At 39.7% G+C, this 17469-nt stretch overlaps 1 protein-coding gene across 5 annotated transcripts in view; it reads left to right on the top strand.

Annotated features, from left to right (window-relative positions):
* Positions 1 to 17469, top strand: part of SLC2A9 (solute carrier family 2 member 9) — a 130595-nt gene that overhangs the window by 107923 nt on the left and 5203 nt on the right. For 4 of the 5 annotated variants that reach the window (XM_075752484.1, XM_075752483.1, XM_075752487.1 and 1 more), the window contains one exon: positions 190 to 317. In XM_075752484.1, the coding sequence (XP_075608599.1) occupies positions 190 to 317 (128 nt within the window). Of the gene's footprint in view, positions 1 to 189; positions 341 to 17469 lie in introns of all 5 variants that reach the window. The other variant, XM_075752485.1, reaches the window with a different exon arrangement.

The following is a 17469-nucleotide window of genomic DNA, read 5'->3' on the forward strand; positions in this document are numbered from 1 at the left end:
TCTCCGAAGTACGATTTTGACAAATGACATGTTACTGGCTCGGAAGCCCCTACCCACACCTGAGCAGAGAGCTGGAGAGCAGTGCTAGTCACTGAGGTGTGCGGCGCAGAGCATGCTCATCTCTGTAAGTGAAACAGCTGTTGGCAGAGGTACTTTGCTAAAACCACTGACTTGTTGGACTTGTTTCAGGTGGGATTCCGTTTGTCCTCACTGGAGAGTTTTTCCAGCAGTCGCAGAGGCCAGCCGCGTTCATGATAGCTGGGACAGTCAACTGGCTCTCCAACTTCGCAGTTGGACTGCTCTTCCCTTTCATTCAGGTACTCAGCAGCCTTGATATTTGGTATATAATGATATAGCTGGTATAGTGTAGCATATGATGTTTGAATAGTAATTTTCAGGTAATAATAAATATCTTTTTATTGAAGTGGATGAAATTCCCAGCGTGTTTTTGATACAGTTGAGTTGTGCTACCCACATGTCACTGTGTTTGAATTGTCCTGCAGAAGAAAAATTACTGTAACAGTGGACAACCCTGTATGGCAAATTCCCCACAGGAGTGCTTTAGCAATGCAGTCTGATGGCCATGTCAAGAGTTCACTGTCACTGATGGTGGTTGTCACTGCCTTTTTCTTCAGCCTTTAGGCTACCTGTCTTCTGGTTTGCCCTAGGCTCTGAGAATCCTTATTAGTCTCATTGGGAAATAGATCCTCTCCTCCCCTGCCCCTAAGCTTGGCTTCATGGCTCTCTTTTTTTTCAATCTCTTCTGTCAGGGTTTTATCTTCATTAGCTGGTTCCTTCTTGCTGCAGCCTAGTTGCTGCGTGGATGAATTTGTTCCTGTCCCAGGTTCCCTTAAGTTTCGCTTTTAATGGATTGCTTTATTTCCTTGGCTGAACTAGTCACATGGAGGACAGAGGCCAGTTTCATGAAGAGCTGTCTGACAACTGATGTTTGTGTTTTAACAGTCTATGTTTATTTTCTAAAAAAAATTAAAATTTAAAAATAAATGAAAAAAAATTCAAAGTTCAACATAGAACAGCATTTTTCCCCTCTGATTCCTAAGAACGCATCAGCATAGTTGATGTGTTGTTGTCTGGCAAAGGAGGCTTCGAGCAGCTTCTCGTTCAAAACCACACTGAGGTCCTTTTCCTGACCATGAACCTCTCCCAAGGACCGTCCACAGTCTCTGGAGCTTGCACAGGAGCTGATTCTCTATCTCAGGAGCCAGAGGACAGCTGATCAGTCCCCTGGCCAGCCATGTCCAAACTCTTTAAAGAGCCATCCTGCTCCACTGATAACAGTTTGAGAGTGAAGCCCACAACTACAGCACAAAATAAAGAAGTCCTAATTGTTTTTTAAATGCACAGAGGAAAATACCAGGGGCAGGGGAAGGGCATGGAGGGGAGCAAGCCCTCCAGGCTACTTGCACATCCTCACAACCAAGAGAGAGATTTTGGATTACCCTTTAAATCATCTCTGAGTAAGAGAATTGAATTACAGGCAAGGAGGTGTTACTGCTGTTTGTCCCTTCTTACAACTGAAAGTTATATGATACTTTATCATATGCAATACTGTATAAGACTATATATTCATTTTCATTTGACAAGTAAAACTGCTTTTACTAAGTAGTACAGTTTGAAATTACTTGTATGAGATAGTTTATGGGAGAACTTGAAAGCCTTATAAAGTCTGACCCTTGATCTAAGTCTGACAATTTAATATTTCTTATAAAAGGAAAAAGTCTCAAGTCATTTTGATTACTTGGATCACCTTCAAAAGTCAACATGAGTATAAAGGCTGTCATCCTCCCATACTCAGTGCTCATACTGACATTAACTTCAGTTAGACTGCTCAGAGCTGTAAGTCTTAAGAGCTTGTTTTGATGCTTACTGAAGTCAATGAGTGTTTTTCACCAGTTTCATGGTGCAGAGTAAGGACTTGCCAACTTAGTCATTTAAGGTGCGATTTTCAAAAGCAGGTGGAGACATAAGTCTTTTCCCACTGAGGTTGTTAGAACACCTGCCAAATGCAGCGAAGAAAGAATTAGACAATTCCCTCAATTCCCTTGTGTTCTTGAAAACCTGACCTTAGTCATCATCACCAGTATGGTCCAGGAGGCAGGCACGAGCTCAACAGGGACTGACTATTTAAGCAGCATTGGGGATTGACTTCCACCCCGGCTGGCCAGGCACTAGCAGTCCCACCGCCTGCCTCCGTGGTGGCCAGGCAGGTGGCGGGGAATGAAGTTTCAAATCCAAGGGTGTATAATCAGAGTACTTTTATTTATGTTTTTAAATTATCCAGAGACGTTTAAGGAGTAATCATGTTTCTCCAAAATTGCGGGTTCTGCCTCCTGCACAAAACCGAGGAGTTACCTGAGCTCTGGCTGTCAGTTGGATCTGAATTCATGCAACTCAGGGCTCTCCCTTCTTGTCCTGCTAATCCCACCTGACAGATCACCTGGTGGGAACTGTTTGAAAAGACCCTTAGTAAGTTCAAATAAAAAGGCAAACTACATCCTCTAACTTTTCATATGCATATTAAAACTTTTTGAGTGATTTAGTATGCATCCTTATAAAGTTTGCTGTAGCCTTGGGGAATTTATCATTTTGTGTCATAAAAATTTCCCATTGTGTGATTCCAAAATTAGCAGTTTAGTTCTAATGAAGGTAAATTCTATTTCCACCTTGCAAGATTTTTGGTTTTCTCTTCTTTAAAAAGTAATAAAGAGAAAGAGCTTAGAGTTTACACCTAAAGATGAAAGCAGTGTTACTCAGACTTTGATTTTTAAAGCTTTTTCACAAGATCAAACTATGACATCTCCACACTCCCTAACTTTTACTTTTTTCCTATTTCAGTCAACCTTATCCTCAAAATTCAGCTTGTGAGTCACCTGTTTCTTTACAGAAAGGCAATAGCCTCTCTTTAGCTCATTTTTGGAATTCTAAAACAGAAAAAAAAATCTTTAAAGTGCCTTCACAGAATGAGTGCATAATCCCTTCTGTGTATTTAAATACTAATCTGATTGCTTGAGAGACAACAGACGCCTTTTTGATTGTTGGCGTGCTTCTATAAAATTATCCCAAACGTTTGGGAAACAAATATGTTAACTTTAGAGTTATTAAAAAAATCAAGCAGTAGTTAGTTCTCTAAATGTCACCAATTAACTAGTTTGAATGCCTAGATTTTCTCCCCTCAACCATCTGTAGATACATGTAATAGAATAAAACACTGGATTGAGTCATACATTAAAATGTGTGGATGAGACTGAGAAGCTAGCATACAAATCAATTTTTGAAAAATTACAAAAAATTTTAAAAGTGGCTACTGTTCCAGCCCTCATCACTGCCTGTTTGAGAAATTTGTTTGTGCAAAGGATCAGAACTGAGGTTAAAATGACAACCGATACTATATTGAATTCACAAGTACATTTGATACTATGTGATTATTAGGAGGCGTCTGTTAGTAGGTGTCAAAAATATGCCTTTTTAAAAATCTTTTTTTAGTGCAAAATACGTTAATCACAGAATCACAGAAGAGATTGGAAGGGACCTCTGGAGATCATCTAGTCCAACCCCCCTGCTAAAGCAGGATCACCTAGAGCAGGTTGCACAGGATCACATACAGGCGGGTTTTGAATATCTCCACAACCTCTCTGGGCAGCCTGTCCTAGTGCTCGGTCACCCTCAGAGTAAAAAATCTTTTCCTCATGTTGAGATGGAACTTCCTGTGTTCCAGTTTGTGCCCACTGCCCCTTGTCCTGTCACTGGGCGCCACTGAGAAGAGTCTGGCCCCTTCCTCTAGACATCCCCCCTTTAGATATTTATAAGCATTAATAAGATCCCCTTTCAGTCTTCCCTTCTGCAGGCTAAACAGACCCAGCTCTCTCAGCCTTTCCTCATACGAGAGATGCTCCAGTCCCCTCATCATCCTTGTAGCCCTCCACTGGACTCTCAGTTGCACAAGCCTTATTGCATGGGATCTTAGAACATACAGAGGAATTATAAAAGATCTGGATTTAGGTCTGAAGGCATTTCAGGCTTGTGTTTAACATAGAGCTTGACGTTGTGAAATGTTGAACCTGTCACCTTGAGTGACACTCAACAGCATCTCTTTCCCATTGCTGTCACTTGAGAATGAAGGCAGGAGGCTTTTCTGAACAATGAGTGGTGAAGAGACGAAGCCAGGTTTGATAAGCCAGTAGACCAGAGATGCTGAAACGGTTCATAAAGACATGGTGACCCCCTGCTTTCAAAGCATTTCGGTGCTCCTACAGGTGCTAGAACTGGGTCATAATGCTCAGTTATTTGGATGCCAAATGTCCAAATTTTCCTTCCTGCAAAATATCCATCAGTGAGTATTTGGAGTAAGAAAGAAAGCACTTCAGCCCTCTGCCCTCTCCTCTGACTTGCATATCTCATGTTTTTGCATGGCATTTGAAGGTCAGAAGATCGTAGCGGTCCATAGACCACCTCCTGCTTCACAGCATGTGAGCGGTAGCATAGGGAGCTTGTCTTCAGAAGGGAGTCACAGGATGTGACGACGTTCATTGAATCAACCATGTAATAGTAAAAAAGTAATTTGGCCACTTGGGGAAGAATGCCTGAAGTTATAGTAATGCCTGTGCAGGCCTGAAGGAATTAAAATTATTTATCTGAAATATTTACAACTTTAACACTTAATTTTGCCTTTACATTATGTACTATACTTTATACTTTTAACGCATTGTAATTGGATTTGAATGTCAAATTTTTGTTAGCTAACCAAAATAGCCATTTAGAAAGGTTCAAAACCTGTGTGAACTGATGAAAAGCTTATTGAATATATCGTCATATCTAAATAGGTACGTTGTGTCCTTGTTCTTAGAGACTTATGCAAACACATAATGCCAGCATTTGATTTAAAGGTGGCTTGCATTCATAAAGCTACCGATGTGCATCCATATGCCTTTGAAAGATCTGAACCTAAAATATCCAGTATTGGTTGTTCAATTCATGTCTGTCATTCGTTACATTTTTCATTGTTTCAATATGTAAAGGTGAAAATAATAGCGTTTTTCTTTATGCATGTCTAATTTTTTTAACTTTCCTAAAAGATTTATAAAATCTTTTTTTTATAAAAAAGTTTACATAAATGACTCAAATTTAGGAAGGGAAAGGAGAAGGGAAAGGGAAAGGAGATGTGCAGTTGTGCAGTGTGTTCTACCATGTAAATGAAATTGCTGCACTAGACACCACACTGGCCAAAATTTTTAAAGATATATTCCTCTAAGTTCCTAATCCAAATTACAAAATTTACCTGATTTTCAGCTGTGTTGCTGAAATTTCAACAGAAATTTCAGTGTCAGCATCTCAGAGAAAGCGTTTAATAGCTGGCTGAGTGAAGACCCAACTCAGCTAAACTCCCTCAAACACCAAATTTTTCTCCCTTGTTTGCTCTTTGTGATGAATCAGTTGCTATAGATAATTCAGGGAAGCAGCAAGGCTTGTCTCACAATCGTGATAAATAATATTGATTCTTACTTCAGCCCTATATTCCAGCTTTAATGCGCAGTGTTACATCATCCATTATTCCTTTTGTGACTAACATCCTCTGAAAAATGTTTCTAAGCACTTTGTCGCTCAGAAGGCCTATGAAAGCACCACTGTTCTTTTTGATGTGTTCATAACAAATCAGCCTTTGAAAATACATCTCTTTTTAATATATGAAATTATTTCCGAAAATGAAAAGGAGACGAAACGAAGTCTTCCTAAGGCTAGCAATTCTCCCCAGAGGTCCAAATAATATAGTTTCTTGAGATCTAAAATAAGCATTTCCATCATGGACATCTTGCGTACAGATCACTCGGGCCAGTAATCCTCACGTGGCACACAAGTTATGTCACGGTTGAGCTTGCAGTGGTAGCATGAATGTGTTTTGAAATTCCCTCATAGACAGTTTGTTGTCTGTCGTCTTGAGAAAAAGTGCTAGGTCTTGTCCCTACTGATAAAATTCACATACTCATTTTAAAATAATATGCATTGTTGCAAATGTCTTCTCATTGCTTTATGATATCGACAGAGTATCTCAACATATGAATGTGGCATGGCAAGCTCAGAGGATTGGTCATCTTCTGCATGTGCTCCTAGTGTAACTTCTGTTCCCTAAAGATTTAGCTTCTGGGACTGTAAGACACAGATTCTCTTTGTGGTTTCCTTCTGAGTAAATGCTTAGCTAGCCGTAACATCTGGAGCAAGCTGGGTATCATAAAACAGACTCCAACTATTTGCTCATACCTGAAAAGAGTTTATGCTCGGTACACAAACCTGTGAGTACTTAGTTTTTTTTTTTTTGTGTGGAGAAAGTGTATTGAGAATGAGCTTCTGTAGTCATCCACAGCAAATCATTCCATCATTTATTCATGTCATCCCTTGGGAATGGGGATAATTTTTTATGTCTCAAGTGAGCAGATATAAAAAACTAACAAAGTTTTTGGAGTGGAAGTGTTGGGCAGTTCTGGATGTAATTACAGAATCGTTCTAGCTGGAAGGGACCCCAGAGATCTCTGGTCCAGCCTCTTCCTCAGAGAGGGTCAGCTGTGAGATCAGACCAAGCTGCTTAGGACCTTGTCCAGTTGTGTCTTAAAAACCACCAAGATTTGATACTTGTATGTTGACTAGCTTTTAAATTCAGAGGAGTCAGCAATCAAAACTGATGGTAGTAAAATGCAACCAGAGTTTGGCGATTTCTGAGAATAGTTTTAATCTCAGTTTTAAAAATTGCATATTATTCACTATCAAGCCTGAGTTGAAATAAAACTCACTAAAAAATCTGGAAAAGACACTGAGACTTCCTGCCGCTAATCAATGTATTTTATAGGGTAAATTATGACAAATGTTTCATCCTGTCTTAATAAATGGATGCTTTCTGGATGTTAACAGGTACATCTGTTCTGCTCTCCCTCTGTGAAACTACATTTAGAAAATCAGGAAGAGCATATGGGGCTGACGGTATCTGTTCATCTTGAGAGAAAAGGGGGATTGTACAGTTAGATGTATAGAAGAAAGGCAAAACCAAATAGGACCATTTTAAGTTCCTGTGTGATGTGAATTTTGTGAACTTTGTGCACTTGTGAGAGTGCAAAATATTTGTAATAGCAAAGTAGAGAAGTTTGCCTTCAGGGTCTCCTGTGTTTCAGGATAAGCAGGCAGGAGACAAATGGTTCTTCCCGAAACACCGATGGGCACGTGCAGCTGGGATGCTTCTCACCTTATGCATTATGGATCAGTGATACTAAAGGTCCGCAGAAATCAGTGTGAGGTAGCCAGTTTCTTTAGTTTCTTCTTAAGAAAAATACTAATGCTGTTTTGATGAGAGCACAAGTATCGATGATGCTACCCTTATTTCCTGTAGGAGTAAGCCATTGTGAAAATCTTTTCATGCTAGGGGTAAAACTAGCACTGTCCTCAACTAGGGGAGCAGGCATCCCACCATCACCGAGATGTGCTTTACAGGAACATCTTCCTCGTCACTGGGGTTTCCTCTTTAAACACCTTGGTTTTGTCTCTGTTCTAACCTTATTAACAGCAATAAATAACTTAATCACAGCTCAGGATAACAAACGTGAATATGTCAGATTTTGAGGTTAAATCCACTGACTAGAATAGATAGCACTAGCAGAATAATTAGTGCTTCCTTCCATAATTTATTTTAGCCAATGAAACTTCCAGAGGGAGGAAGAACATATGTATTTTTAATTTTGTTGTTGTTGTTTTGGTGAATATGTAAGTTTTAGTGAGTAATTCCTAATTTCAGGTATTTCATTATGTGTAATATGTTCATCTGCGTGGTTATACTGAAGCATTCTTTTCAATAATTACGCTGTAGGTATTTTATAAACCCTCCAGGTTGCTAAGAAGCTTAATACATGACATCAATTAGTCTTTGACTAGAATTCACAAAGAGATTTAAAAAAAGAAGCAAGCCTTTTCCATGGGGAGCAAAAGCGTACCTGTTTGTAGGCAGCATAAAGGAGAATTTTGAAGGTCTCTTTTTTGTGTTCTGTGTGCTTTCTTCCTAGCAATGTGCGTTTTTAATCTAGACTTGCACTGGTAGGCTTTTTAAAATTAGACTAATTACAGCAGTCATTATGTGGCTTTTGTTTTTCCCAGCTTAGTAGATTATGTGGCGTAAGTTTGCTGACTGTTGTTCCAACATATAGAGCGTGTCAGATATCAAATTTTAACTTTCTTTCCTGGAAAGTGACTCCACACTATAAAAGTGTGAATGTACGGTAGATATGTGAATAAGTATTCTTTAAGGTCAAAGTCAGTTAAGGGCATCCTCATCACTGTCAGTGGGAAGGGTGTTAGTCTGGAAAATATGCAAAGCTATTTTCCTGCACAGAGCTGCTTGATTACTAAATATGGATATATTAGGAACAGTATTAGTGCCTGTAGTTCCCTTTTTATATTAGCACTGTTCACTCTCCGGTAACGATACTTTATCTCTCCCTACTTATCCACACCCCAAACCAGACTAGGGTTGCATTTGCACCTAAACCTCTTCTCAGAAGAGTCTTGAAATGTGAGAAACTTAGATCTGCATCCCTGCTTATCTGGAAACTGTGTGTTTCACTTTCAACAGGGCACTTGAACCCAGCTTCACAGGTAGTAGTGCTTACTGGTCCAGTGGTATGTCCTTGGGAATCTTACTAACGTAATCAAGGGCAGAGCTGCCAGATGCTGATACGGTGCTTTAATCTGCAAGACTGAGCACAAAGTACTCAATGAGACCACACATTCAAAAAGTCAGGTGATGGCAGTGGTGGTGTGATGCTCCTTTTAGTTGTGGTTATACAGAAAGAATAAAGCACTTAAGAGACCGTAGCATGTGTTTTTAAAAAGAGGATGCTATTTTATTGCTGTCTCCACCATGTCCAGCAGCCTGCCCATTTGGTCAGCGCTGAACAGTGATGGCAGTCAGAGGTTCCAGCTCCTCAGCTGCACGTGGCCCCGTCCCACGTGGCCTTTGCTGCTTGTCAGATATGAGTGGAGCCTCGCTGTTCAGACTTCTGCAACCCTCATGAAGCATAATAAAACCTTTTTATCAAATTCTGTTGGAATGAATTGATTATTTTATTGATTGCTGCAGTAAATGTGAAGTTCGCATTTAATGAGGTCCAGCACAAGGTCCTCTGCAGTAACTGAGCATCGCAAAGGAGTTAGTTCAGCTACAGCTCTAGCAGGGATGTGCTTTCATACCCAAGTTAGTTTAGAAAGTTTCCAAGCATGCCAGACCCACTTGCAGTTGCTTCCCCATTCTCTATTTATCTTGGTTCCAGGTCTGTTTGGTTCAGTGATTTCACCAGCAAGAAGGATGATGAAGCAGAGAGAATGCATGTTATATTTTCAGATAACTGCATCAAGAAGGATGTTAGGAAACCTTTTAATCGTGAGAACAGTGTAACTGTGCAATGATGTGTGGAGAAACTGTAGCTTGTCTGTTGCTGGAGATCTATGAAAGACGGGCAGACAGATGTTTGTCGACAAAGAACTGAGGCTGCCTTAGTAATGGGAATGGAGTGACTGGCCTATGTGCTCCGGGTTTTCTATGAGTTTATTGACATTTTGAAGCCTTCAGAGCCGAAAATGTCTCTCATTAAGAGTACACACAGCATGTGGCTCCTTTAAGGCTCCCTTCAGCTTTTTTGTGTTGTTGTTACTGTGATACCTCAATGTCACTGCAAGGACTGCTGCAGGTTGTGGTGGCAAGAGAATCCAAGCTCCAAAAAAAGTAGGAGACAACTGCAATTACTCTTCTTCTTGGAAATGGTGATGGCATAGTAGGAATATGCTTTGGGCTAAATAATCTTGAAAAATGCAGAAAAATTAAGGGAAGAAATGGCAAAAATTGCAATGAACTTGGAGTGAAAAAAAGGCAAACCTAAAAATATTCCATCTGGAGAAAATATTTGAGAAAGGAAAGTCTAACTGTGAACAGCTGAGGAGGGAGGACAGATCACTTATTTTCTTTAGTTCAAAAGGATCAGAAAGTGTTAAACTTCTCTGACACATCAGAGAAAACCTTGTGAATTTCAGAACAACTTGGGCAAGAATCAAGCATCCACAGAAATTTGAGGAATCTCTAACCTGAAGGCCTTCAAGGTTACATTAGTCATCCTTCTGTAAGCTTATTACTATTTCATATATTCCTTCTTTTATGGATAATGAGAGGAAACAGATAATTTTCCCTTTGGCAGTAGTGACTCATTACCAGAAAAACCCAACCAAATATGACCAGAGGAACCTATATATTCTTGTCTGGTTTAAGGTACAAGCTGTCAAATATCACTTACTTACTTCTGCATTAGTATTTTCTAATTGCACTAGAGTGTGTCTCACACGTGCAGTACTCGGTTACCACTGAAGGTTTCCCATGGATTTCATACTTCTCAATAGGGTATTCAGTGATGAATTCTAAATCACATCTATTTCTGTTTTAAATTTAACTGACTTCACCATTCAGCCATCAGGTACTTTACTTTCTTTCTTTCTTGCAAATTTTTATTTAATCTTCTGTTGAACACAACAGACTGGAGGTTTTGATATATTTTTAATTGATGGCTGAAGAGTTCCTGTGAATGTATTTCAAGCAGTGGACTTTCTGTAAGTTACTTGCGAACCATAAGGAGTTCATCATCCCACAGGGTATTTATTCCAGTCCTTGATTTAACGAAGAACTTCTTAAACAGAAGAATAATGAATGGCTAAATAACATATAAAACAAATATGCTTGTGTGTCCATAAGCCTCCTGCTTTCTCTTTCTACAGGCACATGTATAAACAGAAACTAGTTCCAAAGCACTCAAATGAACAAAGCCCATGTCTTGTAAATGTGTACATACACAAATGAATACAGGCACACCCTTATTGATACAGCCAGACTTGAAATTGTCACTTGTCAATATTATTTGGCATCACCTCCCTAGATTTTATGTTTTATTTTATGTTGCTGGAAAGAAAATCTGAGGCCTTGCTTGACTTTGCTGGAGCTTGCAGTTCAAAAATCTATTTTAGTGTGAGTGGTAGCTGGTAGAAATTGGTATGCTGAGGAGGCACTGGAGTGTGGAGAACAGGGACACTTGGTAAATCAGACGTTAGAGTGTATCTGTGTGGGGCGGTACATGCAATGAGCTGAAGCAGGTAGAGGGGACAACAAACTACAACAGCAGAAAACCATAATCTAAAAGGCTTGAAAACCTCTGCTGCAATAGAATAGGCAAGTGTTAAGCTGTTACTCTTCAGTAAGTTTGCAGGGACAGACTTCTGTAATCCAATGGTGTAGCAGGACCTTAAATTATATGTGATATAGATCAAGATGCTGTTTATTTTTTGATAATGTATTATGCAAATACAAAGACTCACTAAGCATTAATAATTAGCAATTACTTTCATGACATGTTATTTTCTTTACATGCTGGTGCATTCTTACTTCATATTTCAGTTTGTTCCATTAGATTGTTATGAGGCACTTCAAAGACTACATGGTAAATTAGTGTTATACTGCAGGGCAACATAGCAGATTTCTCCAGAAGTTTTCAGGCATAATAATTTCTCTTTCTAGAAGACTGTGCAGGGTCTTTTTCTGGTGTCAGAAGTCACACTGTATATTCAGTGTGTATCCAAGAAGTACTTAAATTGCTGTGTATTTTATTGAAATTGGAATCTTAGCACGGATATACTAAACTACATTGTAGAATAACATGCTTTCCTTTCCCAGGAACACACTGGAAGGAGATGTAAGCCAGAGAGAAAATAAGGAAATTAGTGATTTTTATCCACTGTGAATATTCTTGGGATTTTGTACTTGGTTCTGTAAACTTCTCTAGTGTTACCTTTGCCTGCTGCTCACCTGGTTGCCCCACACGCATCCCCCCTCTCCCTGGGTTATGGCGATAGCAGCTGGCCGAGCTTATGCTTGCCTCCATTTTGTACCCGTCTTGGCTAGCCCCCGTGCCATCCTCATTCGAGTGGCCTTCAGCCTGTTAAGCGTGCTTTAGCTGGGGGAATATATCTGCCTGGTTGCTGCAACTCAGCAACCAAAACTGACAGCCCAGATCCCTCCTTTTCCACCTTTCTGCCCTGCAGAGACCAGCTGCATCGTTACTGCTCCTCTGGTTCCCTCTCTATCCCATCAGTAATTGTCCAGAACAATTCATCTTTGGGCTTTCCTCCTAATACAGATGTTTCCAATAACCAGGGATCGCAGAGGAGTACCCAGGTAGGATTACGGGTCCACTAAGCGGAAAGCTGATTTTACTCTCAGCTGGGGTTTGGCTTTTACCTTTGGTACCGTGGGATTACACGTCTACAGCGAAGAAAGAGAGTTTCAAAATCATTAGAAATGTTGGGGAAGGGATCGATGGAGGTCATCAAATCTCTCGGCATGGTTGTACTAGAAAATGATGTAGCTCCTTATCGAAATGATAAAGAACTGAATTGCTGCTATGGTTTCCTAGGAAAAAGAAAGGACTTAAATTATGTTCATTTAGAAAGGGGAGGAACCTCTTTTTCATCTTGCCAGGCCTACATACAGTCCCTGAGGACTGCAGGGATTTTTCCCCTTTTACTTCTGCCACGGGAGAGACTTGTGTTTTCCCAAAATGGGATACAAAGGCATCATTCTCTTGCAGCATTTTGCAGCAAGACTGACGCAATAATAGTAATAAACTTCAAGATGTTTGGGAGCTCTCTGGCAGAGCAATAGCATAGAATATCTCCTTTTTGCAGGGACTAATAAATGTCACTGTGCAGTTTGAATGTTTTGTCCAATTATAAAAAAAAGCTTAATTTTTAGTCGTAATAGTTTTATCTATCCTCCATTATCTATTTTTTTGCATTGTTTCTCTGTAGTTGGAAATCATGGCATGTTGATAAAGCGGATATGTATTGTGCTATAGGTTGCAGAGATGAATACTCAGACCTTGGTGAAGACTTGCGTAAAAAGCTTAAGTTACAGATAGGTGCCTGGCTCTTCAGGCTGGGGAACCAAGCGACCGACAGAAATGACCTCTGTAATTCCTGTCCGGTTCACCAGCAATGGAAAATGATGTGCTGCTTATGATAGAGAAACAAGTCACTAGATTTGGGGCAGGCTTCAATAATATCTGAGAAATTGATGGAAAGTTTTGGGTCTGTCCTGTTGCACCCCTACATAATGGCATGTGTGTTCACAGGAAGGTTCAGCCAACAAGGTGATAGCGTATTCTGAGCCGTAGCAAAAATATTAGGAAAACTTTAAAATAACGAAAAAGTCCTTTTAATATCTTTGTTTTCAGAAAATTAAAACAATGAACAGTGTAAGAGCATGAACAAAGAAGGATATGAAGGAGATTATATAGTAAATAGAAAATGTGTGACAAAAATCACTTTTAAATATTTGTTGTGAAGAGCTGCCTACATCCTCTGTAGTTGTGGCTGGGAAACACCTTTTCAAAAGTGAAGAAATCCTTGCCGTGGAGTGCTGACGTTTGCCTACCCTTTCTGCATAAGGGCCATAAAATGAGGACACAGCTGTAGATGTGCAGCTCATGGCAGACTGTCATCGTCGGCTTGTGCCCAGTTTCTGAGCTGTTGGGTGGAAGTCTAATTCTTGTGCCCTGGCGTAGGAGGTCAGGGTTGGTGCTTTGCTTGGCAGATGCTGATGCTGAGAGGCAGAGGCAGATGCTGAGATGACAGGAAAGGAGAACAAAAAGCTGGGTGGAACATCATGTCCCCCAAATAATGAGTACTTTTACTAACTGGGTTTTTAAGTGAGGAACTCGGAGACAGTACTGTTTGAATTTTCACGTGTCTTCATATAAGCTTTTAACTTATATAAGGGTAGAAGGCATCTGAAAGAAGTAGAGTACAAATTGTCATTAGCTAGAAAATGAGTAAACTTTGATTTTCTTTTATTTTTAGGCTATTTAAAGTGTCTTGAAAAATAAGCTGCTTAGATCTGTGATCCAGATGGAGCTCGGTATAACATGGGATACAGGTCCTACAAGACTCGTAGCCTTAGTTCAGAATGCCTACTAGTATGGTGCAAAGACCTTATATGTGTGTTTATCTTCCCCCTTTCAGAAACTAATTTATTTCTGCCTGTGAAATAATACTTCACAGTCATTATACGTGTTGCTGGAGGCTCTCCTGCACTTCTGCTCTGTTTCTTCCTTATTTTTACACTTGAGGTTTTCCTTCTCATGCATCGAGATTCATTTGCCCAGCAAGATTGTCTTTTGGTTTTCCTTATTATTTCCTTACTGTGTACTAATACTCGCTGACTTTTTCTGTTATGCAGTATAAGAATTTCAGTAACAAAGATAAGCACAGAAGCCTATATGTGGATTTCCTCAGTCAAGCTATTTTAAGCTTTTGCAAGCACATCTGATGTTCAAAGTAACTACAGTGCACCTGTATCAAGGGAAATGGCTAAAGTTCCCCTCAAAGATGATAAAATGAAATGTAGGCTATAAGAAGGTTAAATATGAAAAAAAAAAATGCTCTTAATTAGAAGCAACCCACTTCAAGTATAAAACACAAGGATCTGTTAACTTTTTCATGAGGAGGTAGGGAATGTGTGAGGTTGGGGTTGAAATTGCACTTCATGTCTGGAAATATCTCTATTTTTTACTTAGGAAATATATTTCATACATTATATTTTAGTGCTCTGTCCTTCTTCATTGTCTTGCACCTTCAGCAGAGCCTTAAATTATATCTGAAATGGAAGGAGGACAAGGGATAAAGAACGCAAACTCTCTTATCCATTTGTTTCAGTAGGTTATATTAATTTAAAGCAAAGTAAGTAAAGTCAGATGTCTACATGAATAACTGTTTTGCTGCTGATCATTTTAGTAAGACATCTAACCATTATCATTTGACCCCATCACTTCAAAATCCAGTTTGACCCCATCTCATGACTCTAATCTTCATGACAACTTCCAAATCCAAGCACCCATTGCCAGTGCCAAACGGGCTGTGACATTGCAAGTTGAGAATTTAGAATCACATTTTGGCATTTGCTGGGAAGAGCTGAAAGTACTTTTTAAAAAATATGAATTTCTTGAGCTTGCTAAATCTGATTCAGAATTTGTTCATTTATTTTGCTGTATCTGCCCTAGAATGTCTGCTTTCCTGTTCTCAGTATCACAGTTCTGCTTAGATTTTAACCTTTGCTACAGAATGAGTTAAGTCAGTAAGCAGCCATTGTTAAATAGCACACGATGATGTTCTACTCAAATACTTTTCTATTTTTTCCAAACTGCGATGTTCACAGCATGTAAGCTATTAGCAGGAAGACAGTTCTCAGTTAGCAGACTTTAGAAGTGGCAAAGTGTTAATTTTATTTTTTTTTTAAATCAAAACCAGAAATCTGATCATTTCAATGCCAGGTTTTTTATTTATTTTAGTTTACTTTTCAGCCTGAAAAAATGAGCTCTTTTTCTCATTCATTCTGGGCACTTTAAGTCTGTTCATAATGGTAAAAATTAAGTATTCTTTACCATTTTATTTAAAGGGAGGTGGAAGAAATGCCTGTACATTCTGCCTAATGTGTATAGCAGCCCTACCCAAGCTGGAAATATGTTCATTAACGTCTTTGCTTAAGAAAAATATGGCTGGGCTGCACCTACTTATTCATATACCTTGCTTATGCAGCTACATCTCATCATCAAAGTCAGGTTTGATTGCCTGCCACGCCTGGGATGTGATTTGGGGGAATTGCTCGAGTCCTTCGTCTTTGATTCTTTTTTGTGGTAATTGCATGTGTGTCTTAGGTGAAATCGTTTCCTGGTTTTTCTTTTTTTTTGACAAATACAGAGTCTTGATCAGCTGCAGAAAAATGAAGAGAACGTAAAAATGAGCAGTTCAAGATTCAGCTGGCTGTGTTTTACATAGCCTCCTTAAAAAGCTGGTATGAAAATAGAAGGTGATGAGTTTAAAAGTTTATGCTTAACTTTTAAATATCCTGTATAGCAATAGTCCTCACCAGCCTTGAAAAATCCAGTGTAAATCCGGCTTTGGAGAGGCTTTATTAGCCTGCTGACTAACGAGGAACAGGCTGTAGGTATCCAAGGTGCTTTCCTCAGGAGATTGCATCACTAAGCATGTCTGCTCTTCCCTTGCCCGCACCTGGGAGCCTAGGTGACCTTCAATAACCCGTGGAAGGCCTGGCCTTTCAAGGACCTTCTTGTGTGTATCTGACCTTGACTCTGAACAAATATCTGTGAGCCTATCGAGAGAGTGCCATTGTCATTCAGGAAACCACCTGGAATTTTGGGCAACTCTGAAACTTAGATGTCCGTGCAGGAGGGTGTGCTGAGGAAATGTTAGCTCTGAAGTGTGGACTATTGTTGTGTTTTGTTCTGTCTTCCTGCTAATCTTTTGGTTTCTAACCTTGTGCATAAAAGCCTAGCTTCAAGTACTGCTAAAGAAATGTGTTCCTAGCTCTGGCAAGCCTGTCTGGGGTTGGAGGAGGAGGAGGAGCACCTTGGTGAAGGCGACAGCTTGTTCTGAACCTGAGCAGTATGTGCTGAGGTCCGAAGAGACCTGCCTGGGTGGATGTGGTGGGGGGGTACGGGTGGGACAGGCAGGGTGTGCAGTCGCCCACTGCGCAGGCTCTCTGGGGCTCGTGTCCTCGGCACGATTCCAGGGGCTGGCTCCTGCCTCCTGCCTGGCCAGAGCTGCTGCTGCTAGGAGCTGAGTGTAAGTACCTCGTCCTTACGTGGGAAAGCTGAGAAGTAACAGAAACCACGTACTTTCATTGAATTTATTCTGCATTTAGTTAGAATTTCCATTCAGAATTGGCTTGCTTTTACTTCTTCCCCTGCCCTTCCTTTCCTCTTTTAACCCTCCCTTCCAGCTGTTTGGATATGATATTTTTTATTGATATTTTTTAAGAGTCAAACTACTCTTCAGGTGGATACAAGTATTCAGTTTTTGAACACTGAGGCTTCTATCCCATGTAGTTAGTGAAATAATATCACGAAGTGTAGAAAAATACTTCCCTTTTCAAATTTTATCATACACATAGTCATTATTCTCATATCACTGTGAATGCACATGTCAGCAAAGGATCCTGAGACCATGTCTGTTGGGCCAAATACAGAGTTGCAGAGTATCTGTGCTTTGCCACCAAAGACTCTAATTGAAGTTCTTCCTCAGTTTTTTACTCCCACCCCAGCCCAAGATAAGCAAAACTCTGGGGTTTTAGTTCTAGAGCGGCAGCTGCGCAGTGTCTATAGATGTCTTGTCTCTAGCAAACTGGAAGGAGTAAAACAACAAAGAGAAACTATGGATTTGGAGATTACAGATGTCAAAGAGTAAAGGAGAGATAGAGGCTTCATGGGCACAATATAAATAATATATAATATAACATAACATAACATAACATAACATAATATAATATAATATAATATAATATAATATAATATAATATAATATAATATAATA

Source organism: Balearica regulorum, chromosome 4 (assembly GCF_011004875.1).
Source record: "Balearica regulorum gibbericeps isolate bBalReg1 chromosome 4, bBalReg1.pri, whole genome shotgun sequence".
NCBI lineage: Eukaryota > Metazoa > Chordata > Aves > Gruiformes > Gruidae > Balearica > Balearica regulorum.